Here is a 26,832-nt window from a genome sequence, read left to right as displayed (position 1 = left end):
ACTTTGTTTCTGTGCAGAGTGAATACTGGCTGCATTATTTTTACACTGGGGCAGTAATTACAGCGCAGCAAACTGTCATTGTGTGTGTATGTCCATATTTGTTGTTTGTAAATTGTTACTTCTCTGTCATAGGTATGGCTTTGAAGGAGTGATCCTTACCATCTATGGTATGAACCGTTCCGACCTTCAGTGCAACGAACCCTTATGCACATTCCAGCATCCCCAACAAGTTTTACAGCAGCTGGACGTTGTGGATGCCAAACTTTATGTGGATTTTCTGGTGCTGGGAGGTTTCTTCATTGGACTCCGTCTTCTCGCTTACCTTGTCCTTCGCTACCGTGTTAAGTCTGAACGGTAGTTGGCAGCAAAGGATTCTGCTTTCAGGAAATTGATACTATATATCACCTACGGGACTAAGGATATCATTTCACAGTCAGCTAGGAGCTCTATACATCCTAATCTGCTCTTCTCTATACCCCGTTTATTTTGTGCATCTAAAATATGCACAATTCCCATACGGCGTGGAAGAAAATTCTCCTGCGCTTATGTTTGTCAATTGAGCATGTTTACTATAGTGTGTAAAAGTTCCCTCTATAAGAAAATCAATCTGAGGAATGGGATTCATTCAGTGGCCGACAGAGCATGCTAGTTGTATTTGTTTATCCGAAGGACAAGGCCACGGAATTCTCTGTAGTAACATTGGAATTGGAGCTGTCCAAAGTACTGAATTATATTGCATGTGTACTGTGGGCCTACATCAACAGTTAGATACAATGTTTGCCCTGCTCTTTATCATGAAAAGATGTTGCAGTCATAGAGTACTATTGTATATTGAGTTACACGGGGGCCTGATGACCTCCCGACAGTCAGGATTCCAACGGACAGTAGACCGACGACGGAATCCCACTGCTAAAAGCTAGACAGTTGGGAGCCCGACTTTTAAGGGCTATTCTCCCTCGTAGGGTTCCACGACCCCCATAGAGGGAGAACATAACCTGTGGTGAGTGCAGGGCTTCTTTGCCCTTGCCCTTCTGTTGGAGCACCAGCAGTCGGGATTCCTAATGACCGTCAGAATCCCGACTGTCAGACCCCCATACCACACCCAGTCACACGTATATCTCAAGATGCGTCAAACTCGAAAGGCAATAGTATTTCTGTATAAGGCATAAAACTGCGTATACTAACGCCCCACTGTAGTGTAGAGATAGACAGTATTAGTAGTAATGCAGAAGATGAATAATCCTATTTATTTTGTACACAATATAATGGAATGAAGTGTCAAACAAGGGTAAATGAGCGCACTGTCTATGAGCGAGTACAAAAGGCCAAAGTTGCAATTTCTCTATATAAAATGTGATTAGATTAAATACCCCAACACCTATCGGTTACCCCTTTAAAAAATCCAGTGGGAATCTTCTTACCTGCAGCAGTCTGGACAGAGATCAAAATTAAGTATTCCGAATACACAGCCAGTAATTTGACTATTTTAACATAAGTACTGTAGTTGCTTTGCCAATGAATGAAGAACCGACAGCTTGGGGGGTCAATATGCAAGCAAACAATCAAGAGTGGCTAGAGAGTGCTATTGGCTCGTTATCATCATGTATCTTTATACCTGCCCTGTAATACCAAGTGCTGGAACAGGGATTTTCTGCCCTGTATTGGCATGTTGCCCAAGCATGCGATGCCATTAAGGCATGCTGAGGAGGCACGCCATCCCCCGAACATACAGAGGAACGCTATGATTGGTTCTGCAGGCTGAAAGGTGATTGGCCAGAGCATCCATTGGACATTTCAGGAAGCTCTGGAACTTCCCGGCAGCTGCGCTACTGGCTGGATGCTATATTGCCGGCACTCTTTATACCAAATGTCCATGCCAACTAGCAGCCAAGAGGGCAGCACTCTGCTCCCTGATTGGTGAGGTGGCTAGCAGAACCTAAGTATGACCCTGGTAGGACCTACATGTACTTACAACATGTACTTAAAACATATTCTCACTGTATGCAACTTCTGCTTGTTCCACCTCTAACACATGCATACGGATGCAGTATTAGCATGCATTCAAAGTATGGAGATGCATACTGTATATGTATTTTCTTTTGTCATACTACTGTACTTTATTGAATTATTTTATGTACCTTTTTTTCAGTATATTATCTGTGCCTGATTTATAATGACTGAGATGCGGTGGGAAATGATGTTTTTATGGTGTTGTATGCTTAGTATGTGCAGTTGCACCTAGCCTCACATACAGTATATGAGCAGGATCGGCTGTAGAGTTTGCACCACCCAGTTGGAAGAATGGGTAGAGCGAAGGATTTCTTTACAATAAGGAATGACCACAATCCACCACAACGCTGAGATTTTTTATTTTGCAGAGCAAAAAAATGACAATGAGTTTTGGGGACTAGCAGAAGGACCAACAGCTACAGTATTTTACCCCCAAATCTGCTCTTCTGTAGCAGTAGCTCCGAGCTGCTTGAGATTGGGTCTCAAGTCAAATTGCACATACTGTATGTCCTCCATATATAAAACAGTCCTGATGTATCCTCAGTCCATGGATGAAACGATCATGGGTCTAGGGGACGCAGCCACGATGGGGCTCGGAGGAGAGGGTAGCAACCAAACACCCCAGAAATAAAGAGGAAAAAAGTGGTGGTTGTAATAGACAAGATTGTAATGGTCCTCTAAGGGAGAACTGAGCAAGTGTGTGTTCCTATTGGCTTCTTCTATCCCGCACCCATTACTAATGAATACCGGTAGGCTCTATCGTCATTATACTTAATGATTTGCTGCATGATGCTTTGACGCCTGGGCATTATTGGTGAAGCCAGTGCAAAGCCGCCTCTTCCTTAATCAAGCCCATAGTGTCTTGTATAAAATCATGTGTAAAATGATTGTACTCACCATGAACACAGCACACCCTCCTATAAGCTTACGTCAATATAACTTATTTGGTTTTATTTAGACACGATGAATGTTTCATATGCAATGTAACGTTGCTTTCCTACAGAGCTTCTTGCCAACACATATTAATGCCAAATTGCTGCTAACATGTACATTGCTATAAATGGCTGCACTGCCAGTAGGCAATACTATCCGCCATGCTCCTTTATGCTGAGTACCCACTAGGTGCCACTGATGCCAATGTTCACTTACAGTCAACGCAAGTAAAAAAGCCGGCAGCATCCACAATAGTACATAGCATCAGCATCTGCAACCTGAAATGCAAATGCTAGTGGTTTGGGGATCACTAGAACCACTGGGATCTACTTGCCTACTAAGGCAGGTCTGGCCAACTGGCTGTTGTAAAACTACACATCCCAGCATGCCCTGTATGAGTTTTTGCATGCCGCAATAGCAAAATGATGACAGGGCATGCTGGGACTTGTAGTTTCACAACAGCTGGAGAGCCACGAGTTGGCCAGGAATTTACTAAGGCTTTTACTAGCATATAAAGCTAATGAATGCGTGCATTATGGTGCCATATAATAAGGGGACACCCCTGTCCTTCTCATGTAGAAAATGATTTGATAGCCATATTTAAGAGAGAAGGGCAAAGGGGATATTTTATTTGTGAATGCTTCCATTTTATTATGATTGATGCACTAATACCTGACCTTTTTGTTTTGCAGATGTGTTTATTATATATCGTTAATTATTGCACGGCTATGCTAGGTTATAAGAGGAAGTAAGAATGTAATAACTCCACCAAATATAAGATGTGTGTGTGTGTATGTGTATATATATATATATATATATACAATTCCAATAACTGCCGGCACTCTGTGATTAATGCAAACAGCTTGCCCCCAGTGCCAGAGCGAATAATAGATGAATTCCAATTTCCCACAGGAAAAAATGACGGCACTCAGGAGACGTGTAAATGAAAAAAGAATTTGTATTCCCCTATACCTGGAATACAAATTCTTTTTTCATTTACACGTCTCCTGAGTGCCGTCATTTTTTCCTGTGGGAAATTGGAATTAATTTATATATATATAATATATATATATATATATATATATATATATATATATATGATAAAAGGTGATAACCCACCTCTTCACTTCTTTATGGTGCACACAGCATGGCGTTCTTTATTATTACAATGGCAAGACAAACAGTGCTATCAGCATTTACAGCCTCACAGCGCCCCATGTCAAGACTAGACACTAGAAACAGCAACAGCACTGCTTAATATGCCGCTGTAAGTAATAAAGAGTGTCATGCTGATTGCACCATAAAGTAGCCTGTTGTTTTATCTATTGTTTATATTGAGGCACTCGGTATGTCTGTCTATTATTATAATTATGGTGTACACCCCAGCACTGTACCCCGAAGAGTTTTATGAGTGCACTCTCCCCAACAAGTCAGTCAGACAACTTACACTTACATCACAGATACAGATTCAAATGACGTTTATCTGAGGAAAGGACACAATAAAGGTCCTGAAATGTTGAATTAACCGAGGAATTTAAATCTTCGTATATGTGCTGTACGTACCTGCTAATTGTCTGATATTTGCATGTGTGTGTGTATATATATATATAAATATATACACACACACTAAATACTATAAATGATGTGAATGATGAGGTAGAGGGCAGAGGACTTTGTTTCTAGGTGGAATAAGGACTATTATAGTCACAAGTAGTTGGAGCTATAATGATGGATTGTATAACAGCTGATGATCTGCAATCTCTAGGTACCTCTCTAGGTACTTCTGTGACTAGGATTCCCTGAACTACATCCTGAAGACCTCATCCTGTGGATGCGTTTTTCATGGTAAATTAAATGTTTTTAAGGAGGCCAAATGCTCTCTTTGCTGCTCAAGAAAGGTTTAAAATGATCTTTTCATGTATTAAACAAATATATCTCTCTATAATACGGCTTTTGTGTTGTGTATTATACTTGTTACAGGCTATATGATTTTTTTAAAGTAATGTCCGACCTATCGGTTTAGGTATCGACTATAACGGCTTTGAGAAACAGGACACAACTTAATCATGTAGGTTATTCTAGTTTGCTGTTTTGTGACTGCGCATGTGCAGCCGCATTGTGTGAGCGGCAACAGAGAATTGATTATTCGCTGGCCGCTCGCACACAGGGTGGAGGGGTAGGGGGCAGAAGACCAAAGTCACACCCATGGAAACGCCCAGCTATTCATGGGCGTTCCCAAGAAAATTCGGCGATTGTGCAGGAGTCAGTGGATGTCAGCTTCCCGCCCTCTTCCCGTACAGGAAGTCCGCCGATTTAAGACACCATAGAGGTGTCTTAGATCGGCGAGCGCTTGCAAAATCATTCGATGGTTGGCTACCATCAAATGATTGTGTCCACACACGCAAGGCTGCGAATGGATGTTTATGCTAAACATCCATTCAAATGCGTGCGTGGATATTCGGTGTGCGAGCGGGTGTTGGGCAGCTGCGCGGACAGCATTTAAGAGTCAACTAGAATAACCCCCTATGTGTAGAGTTACGTTGTAAGGGAACATCTGTAACAAAATGTAGCAAACCACCAGGGGTCCACAAACCACTCACTCTGCAACCATATAATTATTCTTACCGCTCCATCAGGCTGGAAGTGGCGGCAGAAATCATGGGAAAAGTGACCACTGTTCTGTAGAGATGTCCCTTCCTGTTCCAAAAATTAACATTCCAAAAGTCAACCAATTTCTATTTTGAACTGCAGGACCATTTCCAAAATGCGTCACTATGATGACCATGATACAGAGCTGGTACATGGGTGATTGAAAGGTGTTTGCATGCTCATGAAAATTTCCCTAAGCACAGGACCTACAATTGTGGACAATAACTGTTACCCAAATTCTGCTTTAAACAAAGGCGCCTGAAATTCTGCTTTAAACTTTGGGTACCTATCCAAAATATATCACTGGGGCGACAGAAGATTATGTTACTGCATGGTTTCTAAAAGTGATACACATATTTTGGCAGCACATGAAAATTTCCCTCATGCCTTTCATTCGATAAAAAAATTCCAAAATTGACTCAATTGTTGATTTACTATTTGGCTTCCTATCCAAAATGTATCACTGCGGTGACAGTAGTTGATTGTTGTGTATGGTTTTTTAATGTTAAACATGAATGTTTTGGCAGCATATTAAAATACCCTTGTACCCTCAATTTTGGCCCCCAAAAAATGATTCTAGAAGTGCGACAATGTATGGTTTAAACTTTAGGTACTGTACCTATCCAAAGTGTATGACTGCGGTAACAGATGCTGATGCTGGTGCATGATTATCAAATGGGAGGTGGAAAAGTTTTTACATCTATCACCCAGACCCCACAGTATTCCTTGATGGCTCAGGTTTATATGCTGGTCAGCATGGGCCCCATTTGTGTGAACACGTCTTCACAGCCTGGTTCCACCTCTCCAGATCTATCTGAAGATAGCGTTTGTTCCTGCAGGAAAACATAATACATAAGTCTTCGGAGTTTGCTGAATATCACATGGCCCTCATAATGAATGGTCAATTTATTACATAACACATCGGGCCCCTAATGATTAATTGCCTGTTACATAAAGGACCTTGTTCTGATTAATCTGGTCCCCCGTGCTGAAGACTGATGGTGTGCGTCTGTGCAGACACATTTTTGCGCATGTGCAGACGCAGGCGAACATTCTGTTTGCCGGGTGCACGCACCCTGCACAGGGGGCAGAGAAGGGCGAAGGTGCCGGGCAGCCCCAATAGCATATGGGAACGTCCAGCCTTTCATGGGCCTTCCCATGAGAATGCTGGTCATTCTCATGCTAATGAGCAGGTGACATCACCGAATGTCAGCTGCCCGCCTTGTCCTCGCACAGGGCGCCTGCAGTTTAGAGACACCATATAGGTGTCTCTGAACTGCGAGAGCCGTAGAAATAATTTGATGGTCGCCGACCATCGAATGATTTCTCCCCGCCTGCAAATGGATCGCGGCTGATGGACTCGCAGCCTTGTGAGTCAATCAGAATAAGGTCCATAATATCAGACAACATTGACCTTCTTACCATTGCTCAGTATGGGTGTATGGAAAGCTGGAAGACCCCACTTGCCTCAAAGAGAAATTATATCCTTATGTGAAAAAAGTCTCAATGTTCTCAGACAAGTTAGATCCGGTTTCTATTTGGACACAATTCATAGGATGGTTAAAGCTAGGCTGCAGGTTCGGGAGGTAGGGGGAGACGGTAAGTATATTCAGGGCCGGTGCAAGGCACCAGAGCGCCCCAGGCAAGTCGGGGCGCCCCGGTGTCTGCCGCCCGGGTACCTGTCCTGCGGCGCTGTAAAGCTGGCGACGGCGGCAGCGGGGGGTCCCTGCAGTCAATAAGAAATAATGAGCGCTATCCGCCGGGCTATGCAGAAGCGCTTCTGTTTTGGAAACACTGGCCGCACGGCGCACGCTGATTGGCTGAATCTCAGCCAATCAGCGTGCGCCCAGTGTTTTCAAAACAGAAGCGCTTCCGCATAGCCCGGCGGATAGCGCTCGTTATTTCTTATTGACTGCAGGGACCCCCCGCCGCCGCCAGCTTTTACGCACATATACGCCGCAGGACAGGTACCCGGGCGGCAAGGGGGGGGGGCGAAATACCGCCCTCCAGTGGCCGGCGCCCTAGGCAAATGCCTAGATTTGCCTAGTGGTGGCGCCGGCCCTGAGTATATTACCCAGCCCCTGTCGGGATAGTGTTGCATTTCTCTTAATGGCTGATCACAGTGTAAAAAAAAATAAAAAAATCAGAAATAGTTCCGGCAGGTCACTTAACAGCACCAGGAATACCTGAAGACCGGCAGAGCTCCCTGGGGTTGGTAAATATAAATTAAGGGGGGGGGGGGTTGCGGCACAAAGGTAGTTTGTTGTAACAGTTAGGGGCTGCCGGTGGGGGCTGTAGCACTGCATGTGCAGTACAGCAACAGGGTATTTTTTGTCAAAATTATCCCTTTATACCGAGCTCTGTCCCTGCATGCGATAACTGATCCATCCGTGGGATATTTTCAATTATCGCATTGTGTGTTTGGCCGATGTTATGATTGCACATCCGCATCCTCAGATGAGGATGGGGATAAATGGGCCCCATAGTATGAAACTGAAGCCATTTTTTACACAGTCTCCTATTTTCAGGGGCTCAGATGTAATTGGACAAATGAACACAATCATAAATAAAATGTTAATTTTCAATTCTTTGCTGAGAATCCTTGCAGGCAAACACTGCCTGAATTCTTGAACCCATCACCAAAGGCTGAGTTTCTTCCTGCGTAATGTCTTACCAGGGCTTTACGGCTGCTGTTTACAGTTGTTGTTGCTTGTGTGTCTTTTTGCCTTTAGTTTTGTCTTCAGCAAGTATAATGCATGCTTGGTTGGGTTGAAATCAGGTGTATGACTAACAAAAACTCCTGGGTTGCTTTCTCAGTATGCGTTAGGTCATTGTCCATCTGTAGTGCAATCACATTCCAATCAGTACAGACAGAGACATCCTCATCTAGCCCTTTAATAGGATTAAGTGAGCCAGAACTGTCAGACTTAATTGTCTGCTAATCATACTGTATTGTTCTATGTATTGTACTGCAGCTGAGAACAATAGATGATAATAATCCTTGGTGAGCCATGGCTCACCATGGTTCTCCAGAGAAGGCTAGCTGAAGAAGGCTCCATCTGTATTTCCCTATACACTTTAGAATTTACCCAGCTGCTTCTGTCTTATATCACATATTCAATAAGCACTAGTGACCCATTGTCATTGGAAGCCATGCATGACCATGCCATGACACTGCTCCACCATATTTTATAGAACTGGGCTGCCTTTATTAGGTGTTTATTGGCAAAGTCTAATCTGGTCATTCTGTTTTTGACACATATGAATGAGCTTGTGGTGAACTATCTGTATTACTCCAATGATGTATTGTCTTTATGGTAGACTTGGCCAATGATATGTCTACCTCCTAAAGAGTGTTCTTCATCTGGCTAGATGTTGGGAACTGAGTTTTCCTTTACCATGTTTATGAGCCTGCAATCATCACCACTGTTGCATTTTGTGGTATTTCTATTTTTGAAACTTATGTATGAATGACCTTTTGATTGACCATTTGTATTACTCCAATGAAGTCTTGTCTTCATGGTAGACTTGACTAATGGCATTATTTTTTTCTTTTTTTTTTTGAATATTACATTTTTATTGGGTCAGCAGTGAAAAGATACATACATAAGAGAAACAGAGGTAGAACAGTGAATCCGACAAAGTCATTGAACAATGAATCAACTAATCTAACTAGCTGTCCTGCACATTAGTTGCTAGTGTTTGATTTCAACTGCTCCCCAAGAATTACAATTGAAAGCAAGATTACAGTGTCAAAGGGAAGAAGGATAGCTATTGGAGAGAAAAGAAGAAAGCAGAAGAAAGATGGGAAGGCAGAAGAAGGCAGAAGAATGGGGGACAGACACACGGGGGGATGGGAGGGGTATACGATCTTAAGTTGGGGACATTGCATGATACATTGTAAACATGGACATGTTAACTGTTTGACAGGAGAGGGGGAGAGTGGAATGCGGTAGTGTCCCAGGGAACGTCAGAGGAAACTGACAGACCCTGGGACTCTCTAAACTTCATCCATTTAAGCCATTTCAGGTGTATAGAGGAAGCCGAAGAGGAGTAGCGAGCATTTATCGTCTCATAGAGAAAATGTGTGTGCACCTTGTTGATCACACCTCGTACTGAAGGGGTTTCTGCCGACTTGCAGAGGTGCCCAATGGCGGCTTTCGCCGCGATTAGGATATGCCTTAGGATATAAAGGTCACCCCCTGTTTCTACATTGCTGTAGTGGAGCAAAGCTGTAATGGGCTCTAGCCGGGTCGTGGACTTCAACACGTTGCCGATCAGGGAAGATATTTCCTCCCAAAAGGGCCTAATGAGGGGGCATTGCCAAAATATGTGAAATATAGAACCAATCTCACCGCATCCCCTCCAGCACAAGTGAGAGACTTCAGGCCAGATAGCGTGGAGGCGTAGGGGGGTGAAATAGGCCCTGTGACATAATTTGAAAAACATCTCCGAGTGTAGTAGGCACTTAGACATTTTAAACCCTGAGTAGAGGATGCTATCCCAGGTTTCCTCGTCTAGGGTGATGTTAAGGTCAGTCTCCCACTTGAGCTGGGCGGGGAGTTTCCCTTGTTTCGGTGATGCTATCAGATAATCGTACCACCTGGATATCCCCCCTTTGTGAGAGCCATTCTGCAACCTGGAGAAGATGAGGGTGGGAGCCGGCAGGATGGGGCCTGTGCTTCCTCTAAGAGCCGTTAACCAGTGACGGATTTGTAAGTATTTGTAGAAATCGTTCTTGGAGAGCCCGAACCTCTCCTGGAGCCCTGAAAATTGTATCAGTGATCCCCCTTGGACCATATGCCCCAAATCAACAATGCCAGCGTCTATCCACGCTTCCAGACTTAAGTTGGGGATCAATTTGGCAATAGCTGAGAGGGAGAGGTTGGTGCTCGGAAGAACGATCCCCTCCATACCCCCCATCAGTCCAGCCCAGGCCTCCAGAGTCGCTTTAGTAGCTGTACAAAGCTCTGTCTTGCCAGGGATGGTCTTAGTAGGGAGCCAAAACATGGCAGTAAGAGGGAAATGACTCGCCATGTTTTGTTCTATTAATACCCAGGGTTTTGGATTCTGGGTGTCAAACCAATCCCTAGCTTGACTCAACAGACATGCCTGACGGTATTTTTCTAAATCGGGATATCCCGCTCCTCCCAGGGCCTTTGGTAAAACCATGGTTTTCCTTGCTACTCTCGGTTTGGACCCCTTCCATATGTATTTAGTGAACAGAGCGTTGAGTTTATAGAATAGGGACTTGGGGAGATTTCTGGAGATCGCGCGGAATAGATATAAAAGCTTAGGGAGGAGGATCATTTTTGACGCTGCCAGCCTACCCAGCCAAGAAATTTCATGCAGGCACCATTCCTTAATAAGTTTTTGGAAGGAGTTTAAGAGTGGGTTAAAGTTGCATTCTATTAGGTATGGATCTCTTGCCACTTGGACCCCCAGGTATTTGATGGCTTTCTCTTGCCAGGCATATCGATAGGAGTCCTTAAGGCGAGCTACCATAGCCAAGGGGATGTTTACCGGAAGGGCTTCTGTTTTATTGGTGTTCAATTTATAGTAAGAGATCGCTGAGTAGGCATCTAAGACTTCATGTACCGCTGGCAGTGATTTCTCCGGTTGCAGTAGGCATAAGAGAACATCATCTGCAAATAAACAGATCTTATAGGAGGTGCTCCCAATCTGCGGGCCTAGGATACGGACATCTGCTCTAATTTTGACTGCTAGGGGCTCCATTGCTAGGACGAAGATCAACGGGGAAAGGGGGCACCCCTGTCTGGTACCGTTGGTAATTGGGAAGCTAGAAGAGAGGCTGCCATTTACGAACACCCTCGCAGACGGATGGGAGTAGAGGGCGAATATTGAGTCTAAAAATCTGCCCCCCAGGCCAAAGCGCTTCAGCACGTCTCTCAAATAGCCCCAGTGAAGCCGATCGAACGCCTTCTCGGCGTCTAGTGACAACAGCAATAGAGGGGATTTGGCCCGGTCGCACACCTCCAGCACGTTGAACACTCTACGGGTGTTGTCCGGGGCCTGTCTCCCCGGCACAAAGCCCACCTGGTCCCCCCCCACCAAAAACGAGAGGAGGGGGGCCAGTCTATTGGCCAACAATTTGGCGTATAATTTCAAGTCTGTATTCAACAGCGCGATAGGTCTATAATTCTGGACCGAGGTGGGCGGCTTACCGGGTTTTGGAATGGTCACAATCCTGGCTTCTAACATTTCCTTGGGGAATACACCCGCCCTAGAGGCCTCATTGAAGACACTGGTCAATAGCGGGCTCAATTCATCTTTAAAGCATTTACAGAAATTAGTGGGATAGCCATCTGGGCCGGGGGCTCTATCCCTGGGCAACCCATCAATGGCGGTCTCTACCTCTACTTTGGACCAGGGCGCGTTAAGAGCCTGGCCCACCTCGGATTCCAACGCTGGCAGACTAATACTGTCAAGAAAGGAAGCAATCTTTTCGTTCGTCGGCTGGGGGGTGTGCGAGTCAGAATTCAGATTATATAGTTTAGCATAGTAGTCTGCGAAGGTGTCCGCAACCTGGAAGGGGTCGACAACCCTAGCTCCCCTGGAGTTGATCAAGAGGTCAATTCTATTTTTAGCTCTTCTCCCTCTCAACTTCCTCGCCAACAGTCTCCCCGCCTTATTACCAAACAGGTAGAAACGTTGATTCAACTTTTCAACGTTTTTCTGGACCTCTCTAAAGGAGAGGGCGTTAACTTTCTCCCTGGCCCGAGTGAGTTGAGTGCCTAGGGCCCTGTCAAGGGGGTTGTTTTTATGTGCCGCTTCTAATCTAAGAAGGTCCTCGTCTGCAGCGCGCCTCTCACTCTCCTCAGTTCTCTTCACTCTGGCAGCCGCTTTTATTGCTGAGCCACGTACAACAGCCTTTAACGCGCACCAGTGTGTAAAGATACTAGTATCATCTGGGTTATTATCAGCTACATATCTGGAGAGTGAATCCAGGATCGCTTTCCTGGATTCTAAATGGGATAGAGCCGAGCGGCCCAGTCGCCACGGACCCGGGGGAGCCCTGAACGAGCCCAAATCCCACACCAATCGTAAAGGTGAATGATCGGACCAGGTAGTGGGCAAGATCTCGGCCTTAACTATGGAAGCCAGAGACCACTTATCAGTCAAGGCTAGATCGATTCTAGAGTACGACTGGTGGGGATGTGAGAAGAAGGTGTAGTCTCTGGTGCTTGGGTTTTTAGCTCGCCAAGCGTCGTGGAGCTCAAACTCGGTAATAAGCTGTTTAAGTCTTCTAGAAGGCCCTTGATCTGGATCACTTCTATGTCTGGGGATGCGGGATCTATCCATTGCTAAATCAGGCACTAAATTAAAGTCTCCCAGTATCCATAGCGCCCCCTTGGAGTATTCCTGAACTTTAGAAAACATCTTTCAACTGAATTTCAATTGCCCTGTGTTGGGGGCATAGCAAGAGACTAAGGTCACCTCTGTCCCGTCCAGGAGACCCACCAAGACCAAAAACCTGCCCTCAGGGTCAGCATACTGCTTCGAAACCGAAAAGGAGCACGTATCTGATATTAGGATGGCCACTCCAGCTTTTTTGCGGGGGCCGTCCGCAGTGTAGCAGTGGGGGAATTTGTTATCAAAGAATCTGGGAGGGGCTTTTTTAACAAAGTGGGTCTCCTGTACGGCCACCACATGAGCCTTTAATTTGTGGAAGTAGGACAGCGCCAACTTCCTCTTGTTGGGGGAGTCTAGACCTTTCGCATTCAATGAGATAACATTAATCATTACGGTTGGGTTTGGGGGGAGATAACCACCTCAACTTCATTGACAACACGTAAGACATGCGTAGGTGTATTAAATCAGCAATATCACATAAATCCTTAACACTTGGGGACAAGACAAGGGGGAGACCCGAGAGGGAAAAAGACACGGGGGGGGGAGGGAGGAGGAAGAATTGAGAAGGAAGAAGAGGCCAGAGAGGAGAAGAGAGAGAGAAAAAAAAACAATTGGCAACTCCATAGGGAGTTGTAGTGGGAGACCACAACGTGGCCTTCCCATCAGATGGATTAGGGGGGTAGTGGTCCTAACCCCCATGAGGAGAATTATGATTAAATGATTTAATGTTGCCCTGCATAAAAACAGAGACCAGCGAGCAGTCGCACAATACTGAGCTAGGAAAGCGTAAGGGTAACTAACTTAGGACACCGTATAAGGCAATGCGGCTAAACTGGAAGGGAAGCCATAACGTACCACTACAGTCTAACCGCATATTCAACTACTTATAGAACATAGTGAGGTCAATGCTTCAGAACATGCAAAGTACCAGATGTAATGCAAGGAGAAATTAACAACACAATAACTAAGATTAGCCCAGTCTTTCTCGTAAACTAAGATAATGTTATACGTTACTCCACCGAAGACCAGTCCTGCTGTAATCTTCGGGCTGGAGAAGCCTCAGGGGGAGATTCAAGCAGTCTCCATTTCGCTAGTAGTTTCATGCCCTCATCGACGGATGTGATGGCTATTGTAGAGCCCTCTCTTTGAATGAGGAGCCGTGTCGGGAAGGTCCAACGGTATAGAATGTTTGCCTTCCTCAAGGCCGAGGTGACAGGCTGCAGAGAGCGTCTCTTAAGCAAAGTGGCTCTGGAGAAGTCGCCGAAGAGCTGTAGAGGACCTAGTATCGCCGCGGATTCAGTCGATGGTCTCGCAGCCTTCAGGAGGGCCTCCTTGATGTGGTAATAATGTACACGCATTAGTACATCCCGCGGGGCATCCTCCGGAGCTGTTCTGGCTTTGGGCAGTCTGTGGACCCTGTCTAGCAGGAGATCAGCAGATGAGGCCGATGGTAACAGCTTTCTGAAGATGTCCTGGACATGATCATTGAGGCTGCTATTAGAGACGTTCTCAGGTATACTGTACCCCTGATTTTGAGGCTGTTCCTCCTGGATCTGTCCTCCATGTCAGTGATTTTCTCACGCAAGGCGCTCACTTCATCCTCTAACGAAGAGTGTGACCAGGGACCAGATTGTACCATGTGCTAATCACAGCCCCCAGCCCTGCAGTTTCAACTGTCTTTGTGGCAGGGGACACAAATAGTGTCACTGGCCGGCAGGCAGCAGGAGGTCCAGAGGGGAGCTCCGGAGAGACTCTGAGTCCTGGGACAGCAGGGGTCCCAGGAGGAAGCAGGGATGCGTGGTGGGCAGGGGATGGCAGTCTGAGCCAGTCAGGGGGGCTCCCAGCGTCAGCCGCCGCCCCGCTACTCTGCTGGCAGGCTATTAAGGTGAGAGGGGCTTGGGGAGCACCCCGGCTCTCCCTCTCTGTTACTCACAGTGTGCGGCCTGCCTCCGGTACTCCCCGCTCTGTCACACGGCGGGTGGTGGGGTCAGCGGGTAACCCGGCGTCCGACTTCCGGGTAGCGCTCCGTCTGCTGTTGGAGCTGCGGTGTGCACGAGGAGGGGAGGAAGGCACCGCCTGCCTCTCCACAGCACTGGTCAGGGTAGGCGATCCTCTCCGCTGGTCCCCCTCCCTCCTCCGTCCGTGCCTGGTTGTGTTCCCGGCGGCCGTCCGCCGCTCGCCGCTCAGCCGGCCGGATAAAATTGAGGCCCCCGCTCCGTAGTGCGGCCTAGGCCGCAACCTGCAAGTGCCTTAAAAAAGGCACTCCGGCTCCGCAGCAGCGGCACGCAGTCACCGGAGCCCGGTAGGGGTTAGGGGCTGCCCCAATAGAAAAAGCAAAATGGTGGAGCGCTTAAAAAATCACACTTGGATCAACTGGGTATCACATAAATTCATAGAAAATATTTAATAAGCATTATTGTGCACAATAAAAAACACTAATAAAACAACAATATTAAAATTACTGCGGACCCTGGAATAGTGGAACTTCCACTTGTTCCTATAAATGCTCCTTATAATTAAATGGAAACATATTACCCCTTGGATGTATTCCGTTTGGTAGTATCGGAGTGTTCAATATTTACTGCTGAAGTCCCTTTATAATCAGACCTTGAAAAAGTTGTTGGAAAACAACGAAACGCGTTGGTTTTTACCCACTGTTGGACTCTGGACTTTGTTTCATATTCCACTTGAACCAGCTCCTTACCACCCCATTGGACCCCCCCCCCCCCTTATTCCAATCCACCAATTGGACTCATACTTCCAGGGATACCATCATCTGCTCAAATTTTGGAGACCCACCTGGTAATCCTCAGGTTCACCTGCTCAACATCTCCAGGCAAACTACAAGGGACTTCAGCAGTAACATTGGACACCCTGTTACTATCCAAAATGGATTACAATTTAGGGGGATACCATCATCTGCTCAATTTTTGGAGACCCACCCGATATTTCAAAAGGCCTACTTGTCTTACATCTCCAGGCAAATTATAAAGGGACTTCAGCAGTAAATATTGAACACTCCGATACTACCAAACGGAATACATCCAAGGGGTAATATGTTTCCATTTAATTATAAGGAGCATTTATAGGAACAAGTGGAAGTTCCACTATTCCAGGGTCCGCAGTAATTTTAATATTGTTGTTTTATTAGTGTTTTTTATTGTGCACAATATTGCTTATTAAATATTTTCTATAAATTTATGTGATACCCAGTTGATCCAAGTGTGATTTTTTAAGCGCTCCACCATTTTGCTTTTTCTTTCCGATTATTATTGGGGGACTGACCTTCCCCTCAGGTGTGAGCAGCTAGCTAAGCACTACATCCATAGCGCCTTTTTGTTTTCCACTCACGTGAATAAACAATTTCTTGCTGCCCCAATAGAGTCTGCTCAGGTATGGGGGGGGAGAAAAGGATCCTTTTTTAAAGTTTCCCTTAGGAGCTCTTTGCAGACACGTCTGCTCCGTTTGCCGTCCAGGCCACGCCCCGGCATTATTTTTTTCTCAGGCTTTACCAAGCTGTTGATATGGCCATTGCTATGCCCAGACCTTTAAATTTAACAGTTTTGAGTTTGATGTTCAGTTACTTTTGGTCCACTGGTAAAGAAGAAGCTACATATTAAGCAATTGTATTTATTAACCACTTCTTTCAATCTAGATGTGAATACCCTCAAGTTAAAGCTGACAGTCTGCAATTAAAAACCATAGTCACTATGTACAGTATCTGTTAGATGAATTTGTATTGGTAACTGTAGATCGGGTTGGTGCCATTTACCTGGTTTTGGAAATTGCATACAATGATTGCTGAGTGAGCACCTAGAATATTTGCATGTAACACCTTCTAGAATGTTCTGGTAGATTCCGTTATGGAAGTGTTATGGCTAAGTTCCCTATCAATTCAGGATATCGATTATCTTAAGTTTAAAATAAATTCAAATGGCTTCTTTCATTTTTGAACACAGCAATGCCAAAATACCTTAAGGTCATTCAAATATCCTTGGCATCCAAACACTATTTTGGGCTATGACTGTTATCATCTACATCAGTGGTTCTCAACCAACGTTCCCCACTGCAGAGGAGACTGACAAATTTAAGAAAAAAGGACATTTAATGATGTCAGGGTAAAAGGGGGTGTTTATTGAAGAGAGGGGGAGCGGGAAAGTACTGTAAGATGATTAATGACGGGGTGTTCTCTGAGGTTATATGCAAGTGGGAGTGTTGAAAGTTGATTAATAAATGAAAGGGGGGGGGGGCTGTGATGTGTATATTATAGGGGGAGAGTATATTGGGGGGGGGGGAGTGCTGTAACCAGTGTCAGGAGCGGACCAGAAGCTAAGGGGCACACTGAGGGACGGAAGATAGCAGGCTTGATATAAGTCTTTCTCATAAGCAATGGTAGAAAGGTACCTGGTGGTAATGTATCACAGTCTCGGAAGAACAGGTGCCTGGGAACACGGAACCGGAGTCTTAGTAGTGCAGGTGCCTGGAAGCACGGGGTTCTAGCCACGGGGAACAGTACAGAGTAGGACCACTGGAGCACAGGTGCCAGAAGCATGGAGGAGGACCACTGGAGCACAGGTGCCGGAAGCACGGAGTAGGACCTCTGGAGCACAGGTGCCGGAAGCACGGAGTAGGACCACTGGAGCCACAGCCTTGGAAGCACACAGGTGTGGGAACGCTGGTGCAGATACACACTGGGGGGGTATCAGGAGTAACAGTCTTGGAAGCACACAGGTATGGGAACGCTGGTGCAGGTAATCACTGGAAAGCACGCAGGTGTGAAAACGCTGGTGCCGGTACACACTGGGAGATATCAGGAGCAACAGTCTGGGAAACACGCAGGTATGGAGACGTTGGTGCCGGTACACACTGGGAGATATCAGGAACAAAGTCCTGGAAGCACTCTGGTATGGATATGCTGGTGCCGGTACACACTGGTAGATATCAGGAACACGGTCTTGGAAGCACTCAGGTATGGAGACGCTGGTGCACGTACACACTGGGAGCACAGGTCGCAGGTTACCTCCTGGGAAGTGATAGCGAAGCAGTGGCGTCTGCTGGGAGTCAGGTGAGGGATTAAATCCCCGGGCATGTTCCTGCTTGGACGAGCAGGGAAGTCTGAGTGAAGCCGTTGGGTGGCCATGGAAAGATGGCGGCGCCCTATAGGACACAGGACCACGCCAACATGGCGCCCGGGAGTGGACGCCAGCCACACTCGGTAGGAGATGACAGACACGGCCGATGGGACACAACAGCAGGACCCTTCCGGCCGGTACCAACACGGAGGGAACGGAGGCCTCGTAGGCGGACCCGGACCGGTAAGTGCCGCTTGTGTCCAGCGGTCGTGACAACCAGACCTGACTTACAGACAATCTCACCCTGTCACCCACCACACCTGTCCCAGAAGACTTTCTCACCCTATCAACCACCACACCTGACCCTGCAGACTATCTCACCTTGTCACCCAAAACACCTGTACCTGCATAAGTAATGGTTGAATTTCCCATTAGGTACCTAAGGCTTGTTCATTGTGCAGGGTGGGGAGTGGGACCCGGACCCGCTGTTGAAGGGAACAAATGGGTGATGTGCCTCATATTTTTCAGGTTTTATTGGTTAAAGGGTAAAGATGGAAAATGAAAAGTCAATGAATGGCAATAACCAAGGCTGGCATAACCCGCCCATCAAGGGCATGCATTGTAAGGAGGCACTGGGCTGGAGAAGTGCTGTTCCTGCTCTGTTATCCTGATGCACTGACATCCTGAGCCCCTGCAGCCTGGGAGAGGAAGCAGCCAGCTCACCATCTCCTGGTTCTCCATCCCAGCAGCAGTCAGCAGGTATACAGCAGTGTACAGACATACATGGCTCCCCTTACACATCCACATTGGGAATCTGGTAGCTCAGAGAATAGTAAGCATGGTAAGGAGTGGAGGGTCCCATTGTGTGGTGGCAGCAGCAGACCCCTGCACGGGTCACCACCGGCGGTCGTGACACATCAGCAGCAGAGCTGGCAAACGCTATGATTGGCAGAACGTAGTGGGTGAGGGTGGGCTGTACAGTCAATCCCAGACGAACCCTGAGGTTCAGTCCATAAAAATGCCGACATAGCCTAATTAAGAGCTGCATTGTCTTTTGCGGGATCTCCATTCCATCACTCCAGGGGCATGTCCAGCATCCCCAGAGAAGCTTGCTGCCCTCGGAGACTGGGCTGTGTGTAGTGCTGGCTTTTCCTATGTGATAGTAGCTGGGTGCAGCAGGAGACTATCATACTGCACCCGGCTCCTGTCACTGCAGGAGAGCAGGCACTTTGGTGTCACCCCTTCCAAGGGTGACACTGGGGTGTGGGCCACACAAGCCACTCCCAAATTTTGACATGACTATAAGCATTAGTGACACAAACTTGCTCTGAGCTTCAGTGAGATGTTTTAGAATCTACAGTTATCCTGGGACTAATTCAGACCTGCTTGCTGGGCTGCTAATTTGCAAGACGGTACTTGTTTCCTAGCACGGCGCCCAGATTTCCTACATACAGCACCATAGGGCCCTTATAGCGGCATGCGATGCGATTTTTTTTTTTTATGTAATTTTTCCTATGGCCATTATACCCCACTATATCGCATGGCATGGCATCACATGTCCCACAAAATCGCATGCGATTTTATAGGGTGTGCGATGCCATGACATTAGGTATACAATAGGTATACAATAATATGATTGTATGTCCCAAAAAATAGGTTTAAAGCACCCCCTACTATCCACGCCACCCAGAAGTGTGACGAGCGGCGGCAGAACGCGTCCTCCGACTTTTTCATTACTGCACTATCCACGTCGGCGTAGAGTTTACTTTATATAGTGTGGCGAGCGCAGTGAGCCCCCGAGCCCAAAGCGTGGCGAGCGCACGCAAATTACTTTACATGTATTCCACGTCCGCTCACCATGCTTCGGGCTCGGTGGCTCGCTGCGCTCGGCACACTATATAAAATCAACTCCACGCCGACGTGGATAGTGGGGTAATGAAAAAAGTCGGAGGACGCGTTCCGCCACCCCTCACGGGGCTCACTGTGCTCACCACGCTTCGGGGTAGCATGGATAGTGGGGGGGGGGGGTGCGTTAAACCTATTTTTGGGACATACAATCGTATTATTGTATACCTAATGTCATGGCATAGCACCGTAAAAAATCGCATGCGATCAAAAAATCACATGCGATTTTGCGGGAGGTGCGATGCCATGCGATGAGATGACCCTGGGGACACAAGAACAGTGAATAAATTAACTGAAAATGTGATTTTTTTTTTTTATGTAGAATAGCCCTCTATGCAATTAACGTAGTGGGCGCCGTGCTAGGAAACAAGTACCTGCAAGATTAAAGGTGCCCATACACGCTCCGTTCATCGGATCCATTCGGTACTTAAATAGTACACATCGCATCGCATGCCTTGTGCATGCATTGTGCGTGCAATGCGATGCGATGAAAAGCTAGAACAAAAAGTACGTGCAGCACATACTTTTTGTACTGTACTATGAGATGCGCGGGAGCGCGCATCTCATAGTACAGAACGGACGGAGCACAGAACGGAGCGTGTATGGGCTCCTTTACTCGGCAGCTGAGATAGAAGAACCAGGCTGATCTTGGCTGGAGCAGACGTCACACACCCACCCTCCAAATACCTGGTTATGCCTGCATTTTCCCTGACACTTCCAGAATACGTCTGGTTACCACCCCTACATGCCAGATTTATTCACTATGTGAACTATAATAAATGCGAGACCTGCAAATTTGCAGCCATGAGCTCAGGTCTGAATTAGGTAGATTAACCTGACCACACAGTTAATTGGGGTCACATTTGTGCTTTCCTACAGTTAACTTTGCAGTCAGGGCAATTTGCCGGTTCCCACCATAGTAGGCCCATGTTTAATTCATAACATGGGCTAATATGGTGAGAACTACCTATAGATGCCCATGTCAATGTGTTAACATGGAAGTCTGTGGACCTCGCTCCTGATAGACTGGGGGATGTCCCATTGACTGACATCAGTGGGATACCCCTCAGTCTCGGGGAGGAGCTGCAGGTATAAACCTACAGCTCATCAATCTGCTGGGACAGGGTTTTTTTTTTAACCTCTTGGATGCTACATGGGGGGCGGGTGAGCCCTGGAACGTCGTCCCCCCGCGCCTGCACCGGCACTGAAGGGGACCAAACCTACATGTCAAGATAGGTGTGTATGTTGTACGTATGGTGTGTTCATGTATGTAAATACATTTATACTGTACACTGTTTTTTTATTGCAGTATTGGTTCTGCTGTAGGACTACAAGTCTCAGCAGAACCCAATACTTTATTTTTAACCCTTTTTATTTTACACGTAATCTATCATCCTGGCATCCACCGCCCAAGGTTGCTGGGGATAGCGCCGGCTTCAGCCTTGGCCGGTGGTGGCCTGGAATGCTCCCTTTATTGGGGGTGTCCCCATTCCCTCAGTCACCCCAGCCAGGACTGACCAGCCACTGGTCAATGCTTTTGCCATGGGACCTTATATAATAAGTGTCCCCCGGCTGTGGCATTATCCTGATGGCTGTTGGCGCCGGTGCTGTTAATACAGGGGACCCCAAGTCTTTTTGTCCCTTGTATTTTTATAACCAGGACCAGTCCAAGATCATGGTGCTGGTTGTTGAGATACAGGAGGAACACAAACATTTTGGCCCCTGTATTTTGGGAAACCAGGACCAGAGCCCAGGTCTGGTTATACCCATGTGTGTGTGTGAGAGAGGGGGGGGGGCATACCTTTATATTATTATTTAATTTTTCCAATTATTAAACAGAAAAGCATCGCACAGATCTTAATAATCCGCGCAATGCTTTATCAAATACCGATGGAAAATGGGTCCTATTCTCCATTCGTATTTTGAATTGAATTCACGGACGAATTCAGCCATACGAATGATAGTAAATGTGCCTGATAGAACTCGATAGCCATATGCGGCCGAGCTCTATCGATGGCGTAATAATTCGTATGGCTGAATTGAGCTGTGCTTGCCATTCCTAAAAATGTCAAATCATCCGAATTCAGCTGATTGTACATGAGCCGTGCTGGGGTCCCTAGCCGTGATTCAGATCGAATGTTAGGAATGGTTGCATATTAGTAACTTTCCCTCTTTGAATGTGCGATGGTGTAAAGAGCTTAAAATAGCAGTGCAAAGTCACAGATTCTTTAAGATGTAATTTACATTATACAAAGGTCATTGTTTAGTCTATCAGTGAACTTAACATTAACACCTAGTGACAGACATCATTTGTTCGGTAAATCTAGTGACAGCAAGTTCTTCCTGCATTTATCATACCTGATACAGTATCAGTGCAACTCAGTGACACACCCACAGGCACCACCGCAATACCTGTCCTACAGGTGAAGCTCACGTGTAGTGGGAGTGTCACTACTCCACAAACAGGAAGAGAAACTGCCTAGATGAGCTGTCACTCAGTGCACTCAGCTCACAAGGAAATGAACGCTTGGATTAGAACTCAGGACTAGATTCCGTTTTGGATCCTTTCAACCATTTCTCCAGTTATTCTGTATTGTGGCTCCCAATCAGCGGTGCTTTTGTCTCTGCAGTTCTGGACTGTGTATCTTCTTAATTTTCTTGAGACGTCTTGATTTCTCTTCTCTATGTATTCACTTCCTCAACTCATCTTCTCGTCCTTGTCTTCTATTTTCCTTCATATCTAACTTTTAACTCTTAACCCCAATCATTACCTGCTTATATAACATTTCCCCTCCTTGGCCACCCTGTAACCATGAGCGCATTACAAGAAGGGCACAATGTGGACAGGAGGACTGTGGAAAGGGTCATACACAAGTTGGATGGTTTGTCACAACTCAGCGGGGTTCCCCAGCTTAAGAGAAGCCATCCTTACCTTCCAGAAATCACCCGAGATATAAAGGCGCACCTACGGCTGATCCTAGAAAAGACCACCAACCTCGGGCATAACCAGTACCTACAGGTGACAGTGCGCAGTCTACTCAGCAAGACAGCTGAGTGTGCCGGGATTGTGAACAGGGAAGGCGTCATGTCCAGGTGAGGGCAGCGTGCACACAAGTGCATATTGGTGGTGGCTGTAACAGCAACTATTGTACACTATTATATCCAGTGCACACTGTCAGTATAAGTCCACACTCTCACCTATACTGACAGTGAACATAACCTACACCTCTTACCTCCAATGTACACAAATAGTATAGCTCTTCAGTATCACCTACAGCAGGCCTGGCAAAAATGGGTCTCTCCAGCTGCGGTGAAAAAAAATACAACTCTCTGCCTTCTTTACCAGCTGATCAGTGGCAGGGAATGCTGGGACTTGTAGTTTCACAACAGCTGGAGAACCACAGGTGGTTGGCCAGGCCTTACCAACATTATACACTGACAGTTGTGCTTCCCCTGCCTGTAAAAGTGGTTCCATCCATGTGATCTAATAAATTATCATAATGCGGAATGGGGTGATGTTATCACATCACGTGATACGGGGATTTTGTGCGATTTTGTTTTATCTTTTGCACAATTTGGGACTTTGAAGTTCTGCTGCAGGACAATGTACGTTCCCCGGACATTGATTAGTTAAAAATCAATGATAATAAATAATAATACAGGTCGAGTCTCCCGTATCCAGAGATCTCATATGCATAATATTCTAAAAACCTTGTTTTTTTTTAGAATATTTTGGATTTTTTTGTTTTGTTCCCCCCCGCCCCTTTTTTCATACTTACCTAGTCCCCCGATGTCCACGGCGGCCTTCAGGAGCTTCTTCTGTGTCTTCAGCGGTCCTAGGAGTGCATTGCGCAGGTGACGTCACCGGCGCACCTGCAAAGTCACGCAATGCACTCCTGGGACCACTAAAGAAGACCCTGAAGGCTGCTATGGACACCGGGGGACTCAGAGGACGCCATAGGACCATAGGGGGACCAGGTAAGTATGTAAAAAAAAATAATAATCACAAAACCATAAAAATCCCTTATCTGGAATGCTTGTGGTCGCGAGCATTTCGGATAAGGGATACTCAACCTGTAATAAGGAAATACCTTGCAGTTTTTGAAATATGATCACAAACTTCCTTATTACAGTCCCAGATACGGCTTTTTGATGTTTAAATAAATCGTATTAAGCAGCTGTATGTAACTGATTATAGATAAAATATTGAGCGGTTCAGGTGGCAAACAGCATTCCATTTATTACTGTAACAAGTATTGCACCATATTGATTCAATGCTGATGACCTTGGAATAACAAAACAATCAGCACCCAGGCTTGTAATATCTCTCTGCTTCTCCCAGCAGCATAGTAGTGACTTGGCCCTGTAACGTCCTTTTCCACAGTTCCCTACCGGTACTTGTTTAGTTTCAGGGCTGCGGTTACGTAGTTTACGTAGTGCTGTATTGAGAATACCAATACAGCACTATGCTGCCTACGTAAACTACGTAACTGCTTCTGTAGCCCTGAAACTAAACAATGGTTAATATCCCCAATATCCACGTTATACTCCCACTATCCACGTCGGCGTGGAGTTGATGTTATAAAGTGTGGCGAGCACAGCGAGCCACCAAGCCCAAAGCACGGCGAGCGCAGCAAGCCCCGCGAGGTGACGCGGATACGCGTCCCCTCGCGGAGCTCAGTGGCTCGCTGCGCTCGCCACACTTTATAGAATCAACTCCACACCGACGTGGGGCTCATAGGTAAAAACCGCCACTTCAGGTTTTAATAAATCAATTAAATAGTTGGTGCATATTTACCTATTTACTGTATGCTGTGATGCTGGTACTTTTTGGTTAATAATTTTTTTTTATTATTTATATTTTAAATGTATTGGTTATTGGGAAGGGCAATATTGGAATGGGAGGGGATATATGTGTACAAATGGCAAGCATATGATGACAATCACATACTGTATAACACGCACACAACATGCAGCTCAAATGCGACTCCATAAACTGCAAACACGTTCTCGGATCACCTGCTCGTGCTCTCCTCAACACCCATGGTGCTCCTCCTCACCTGGTGCACCACCACCACACACCCCTGGCACACACCTGGGGCACATGTAATAGCAGCTGAGATTGCCAGAGGTGTGAGATGCCGCCTTAACTCAGACAATGTTTTAAAGCGGCAATTATTTAAAAGGCATCGTTTTGCCTTGTAAATGATTGCGGCATTAAAAAATAAATAGATTTTAGCTGGCATTCTGCACTTTTGGCAAATTCGTATGGTGTTACATATGCCCCTAGATGCCCCTTCCCGATGGTGTTCAGATATAGCCACAGTACAGATTTAGACACATGTACTAGAAATGTACTAGTTCCTAGTTGGTTACAGGCGGTTGGGAGATGCAACAAGGAATGGACGTGTTATTGGATCGACGCAGGCAGGTTGCCGAGTGTGGACATTGAATGAAGGTCATACTCAGATGGATGGACTGCTCTTAACATAGGGCTAGTGCAAGTTTTAAAGGATCGACTGATGGTGGTGCCTAAAGGCATACTGTAGTAAGTGTCCTTACTCAGTCCTTGCACATGCAGACACAAGGATGTGCACCAGAGTAGGGCCTTGTAGCGGAATTAGCATCAAACACAGATGCATCTGCAGCATAAGACGGAAAGGAAGGCAATATCTGTGTTCAACTCATAATCAGGGAATCCTGCCCACCTTCAGAGACCCCACCTGCTGCTTTCAGAGATTCGTCGGGCCGCTTTTCTATCCTAATCTGCTCCTGCAGGTTAGGTACCCAAAGTATTTTGACAAAAGTGAAACAAGTGTGAATGAAAATTTGAACTGAAGTGGCTTATGAAGAGTCATTGAAATTCAGTAGGGTTAACAATGTGAAAAAAAACCTGTACTAATGAGTGAATCACAAAAACATTCAAAAGCGCTGAAATAATACTAAAACAAGTAACAAGTGGTTGAGTGTAATTCAATGTGCATTAAACAGTTAAATGGCATACTTATGTGTGCCGCAGAAGGAAAGGAATCCTAAACTTTTCTTAAATAGTGGATATTCTCGCAGTATGGAATCAGATGGTCCAACAGATGATGCAATATGAAAACAAAATAATAATACAATGTGTAATATTGTTTTACAATAAAAATAAAATCAATTGTGTGTCAGAATTGTAAGTGACTTTCTTCAAAATGGGCGTACCCCTCTCACACAAGAATAGTGAATAAAATGTGTTGAAAGGTTTCTTTTTACGTGTCTTCTCTATCACAAATGGATTTCAGAGGTGCATACCTCACTCACTTAAATAAATAAATAAGAATGAGGACTCATAAAGGTTTCTTTGGGTTAACAATTAACTCTTAAGGGGAGTGAAATGGAATGGCGTACCCAACTCACTCTTAGGTGGGTGGTGATATTTCCATAAAGGTATCTTTTAGTATTCGATAAAGGTTAAGGTCAGCGTACCGCCACTCACATCCAAAGAATGGTGTAAAGGCTCATAAAGGTATCTTTATTCCACAAAGAAGATTACACATACAATATTTCCTAATTTAAAGCTACCTTGATGTACTTACATCCGACAAATTATATTGTGAGTGTGGTACGCTCCTTGTTGTGTAATCTTCTTTGGTTAATTGGTAACCCAAAGAAACCTTTATGAGTCCTCATCCTTATTTATTTAAGTGAGTGAGGTATGCACCTCTGAAATCCATTTGTACTAGAGAAGACACATAAAAAGAAACCTTTCAACACATTTTAATCACTATTCTTGTGTGAGTGGGGTACGCCCTTTTTTTAAAAAGTCACAGACACTTCTGACACACGATTGACTATATTTTTATTGTAAAATAATATTGCAAATTGTATTATTATTTTGTTTTCATATTGC

The 26,832-nt window shown here is 45.7% G+C and overlaps 2 protein-coding genes across 4 annotated transcripts in view; both read left to right on the top strand.

Annotated features, from left to right (window-relative positions):
* ABCG4 (ATP binding cassette subfamily G member 4) overlaps nt 1–2,629 on the top strand; it is a 66,835-nt gene extending 64,206 nt beyond the window's left edge. For all 3 annotated transcript variants that reach the window (XM_083162485.1, XM_083162484.1, XM_083162486.1), the window contains one exon: nt 133–2,629. In XM_083162485.1, the coding sequence (XP_083018611.1) occupies nt 133–358 (226 nt within the window). In that variant the 3' untranslated portion in view covers nt 359–2,629. The remainder of the gene's footprint in view (nt 1–132) is intronic.
* A 20,126-nt stretch (nt 2,630–22,755) lies between these two features.
* LOC146041535 (E3 ubiquitin-protein ligase CBL-like) overlaps nt 22,756–26,832 on the top strand; it is a 33,992-nt gene continuing 29,915 nt past the window's right edge. The window contains exon 1 of the mRNA XM_083161495.1: nt 22,756–23,036. Coding sequence (XP_083017621.1) covers nt 22,756–23,036 — 281 coding nt within the window. The remainder of the gene's footprint in view (nt 23,037–26,832) is intronic.

The sequence above is a fragment of the Crinia signifera genome, chromosome 19 (genome assembly GCF_055691185.1).
Source record: "Crinia signifera chromosome 19, ASM5569118v1, whole genome shotgun sequence".
Lineage (NCBI taxonomy): Eukaryota > Metazoa > Chordata > Amphibia > Anura > Myobatrachidae > Crinia > Crinia signifera.
Note: the sequence above shows the minus strand (reverse complement) of the source record. Positions and strands in the feature narration are given on the sequence as shown.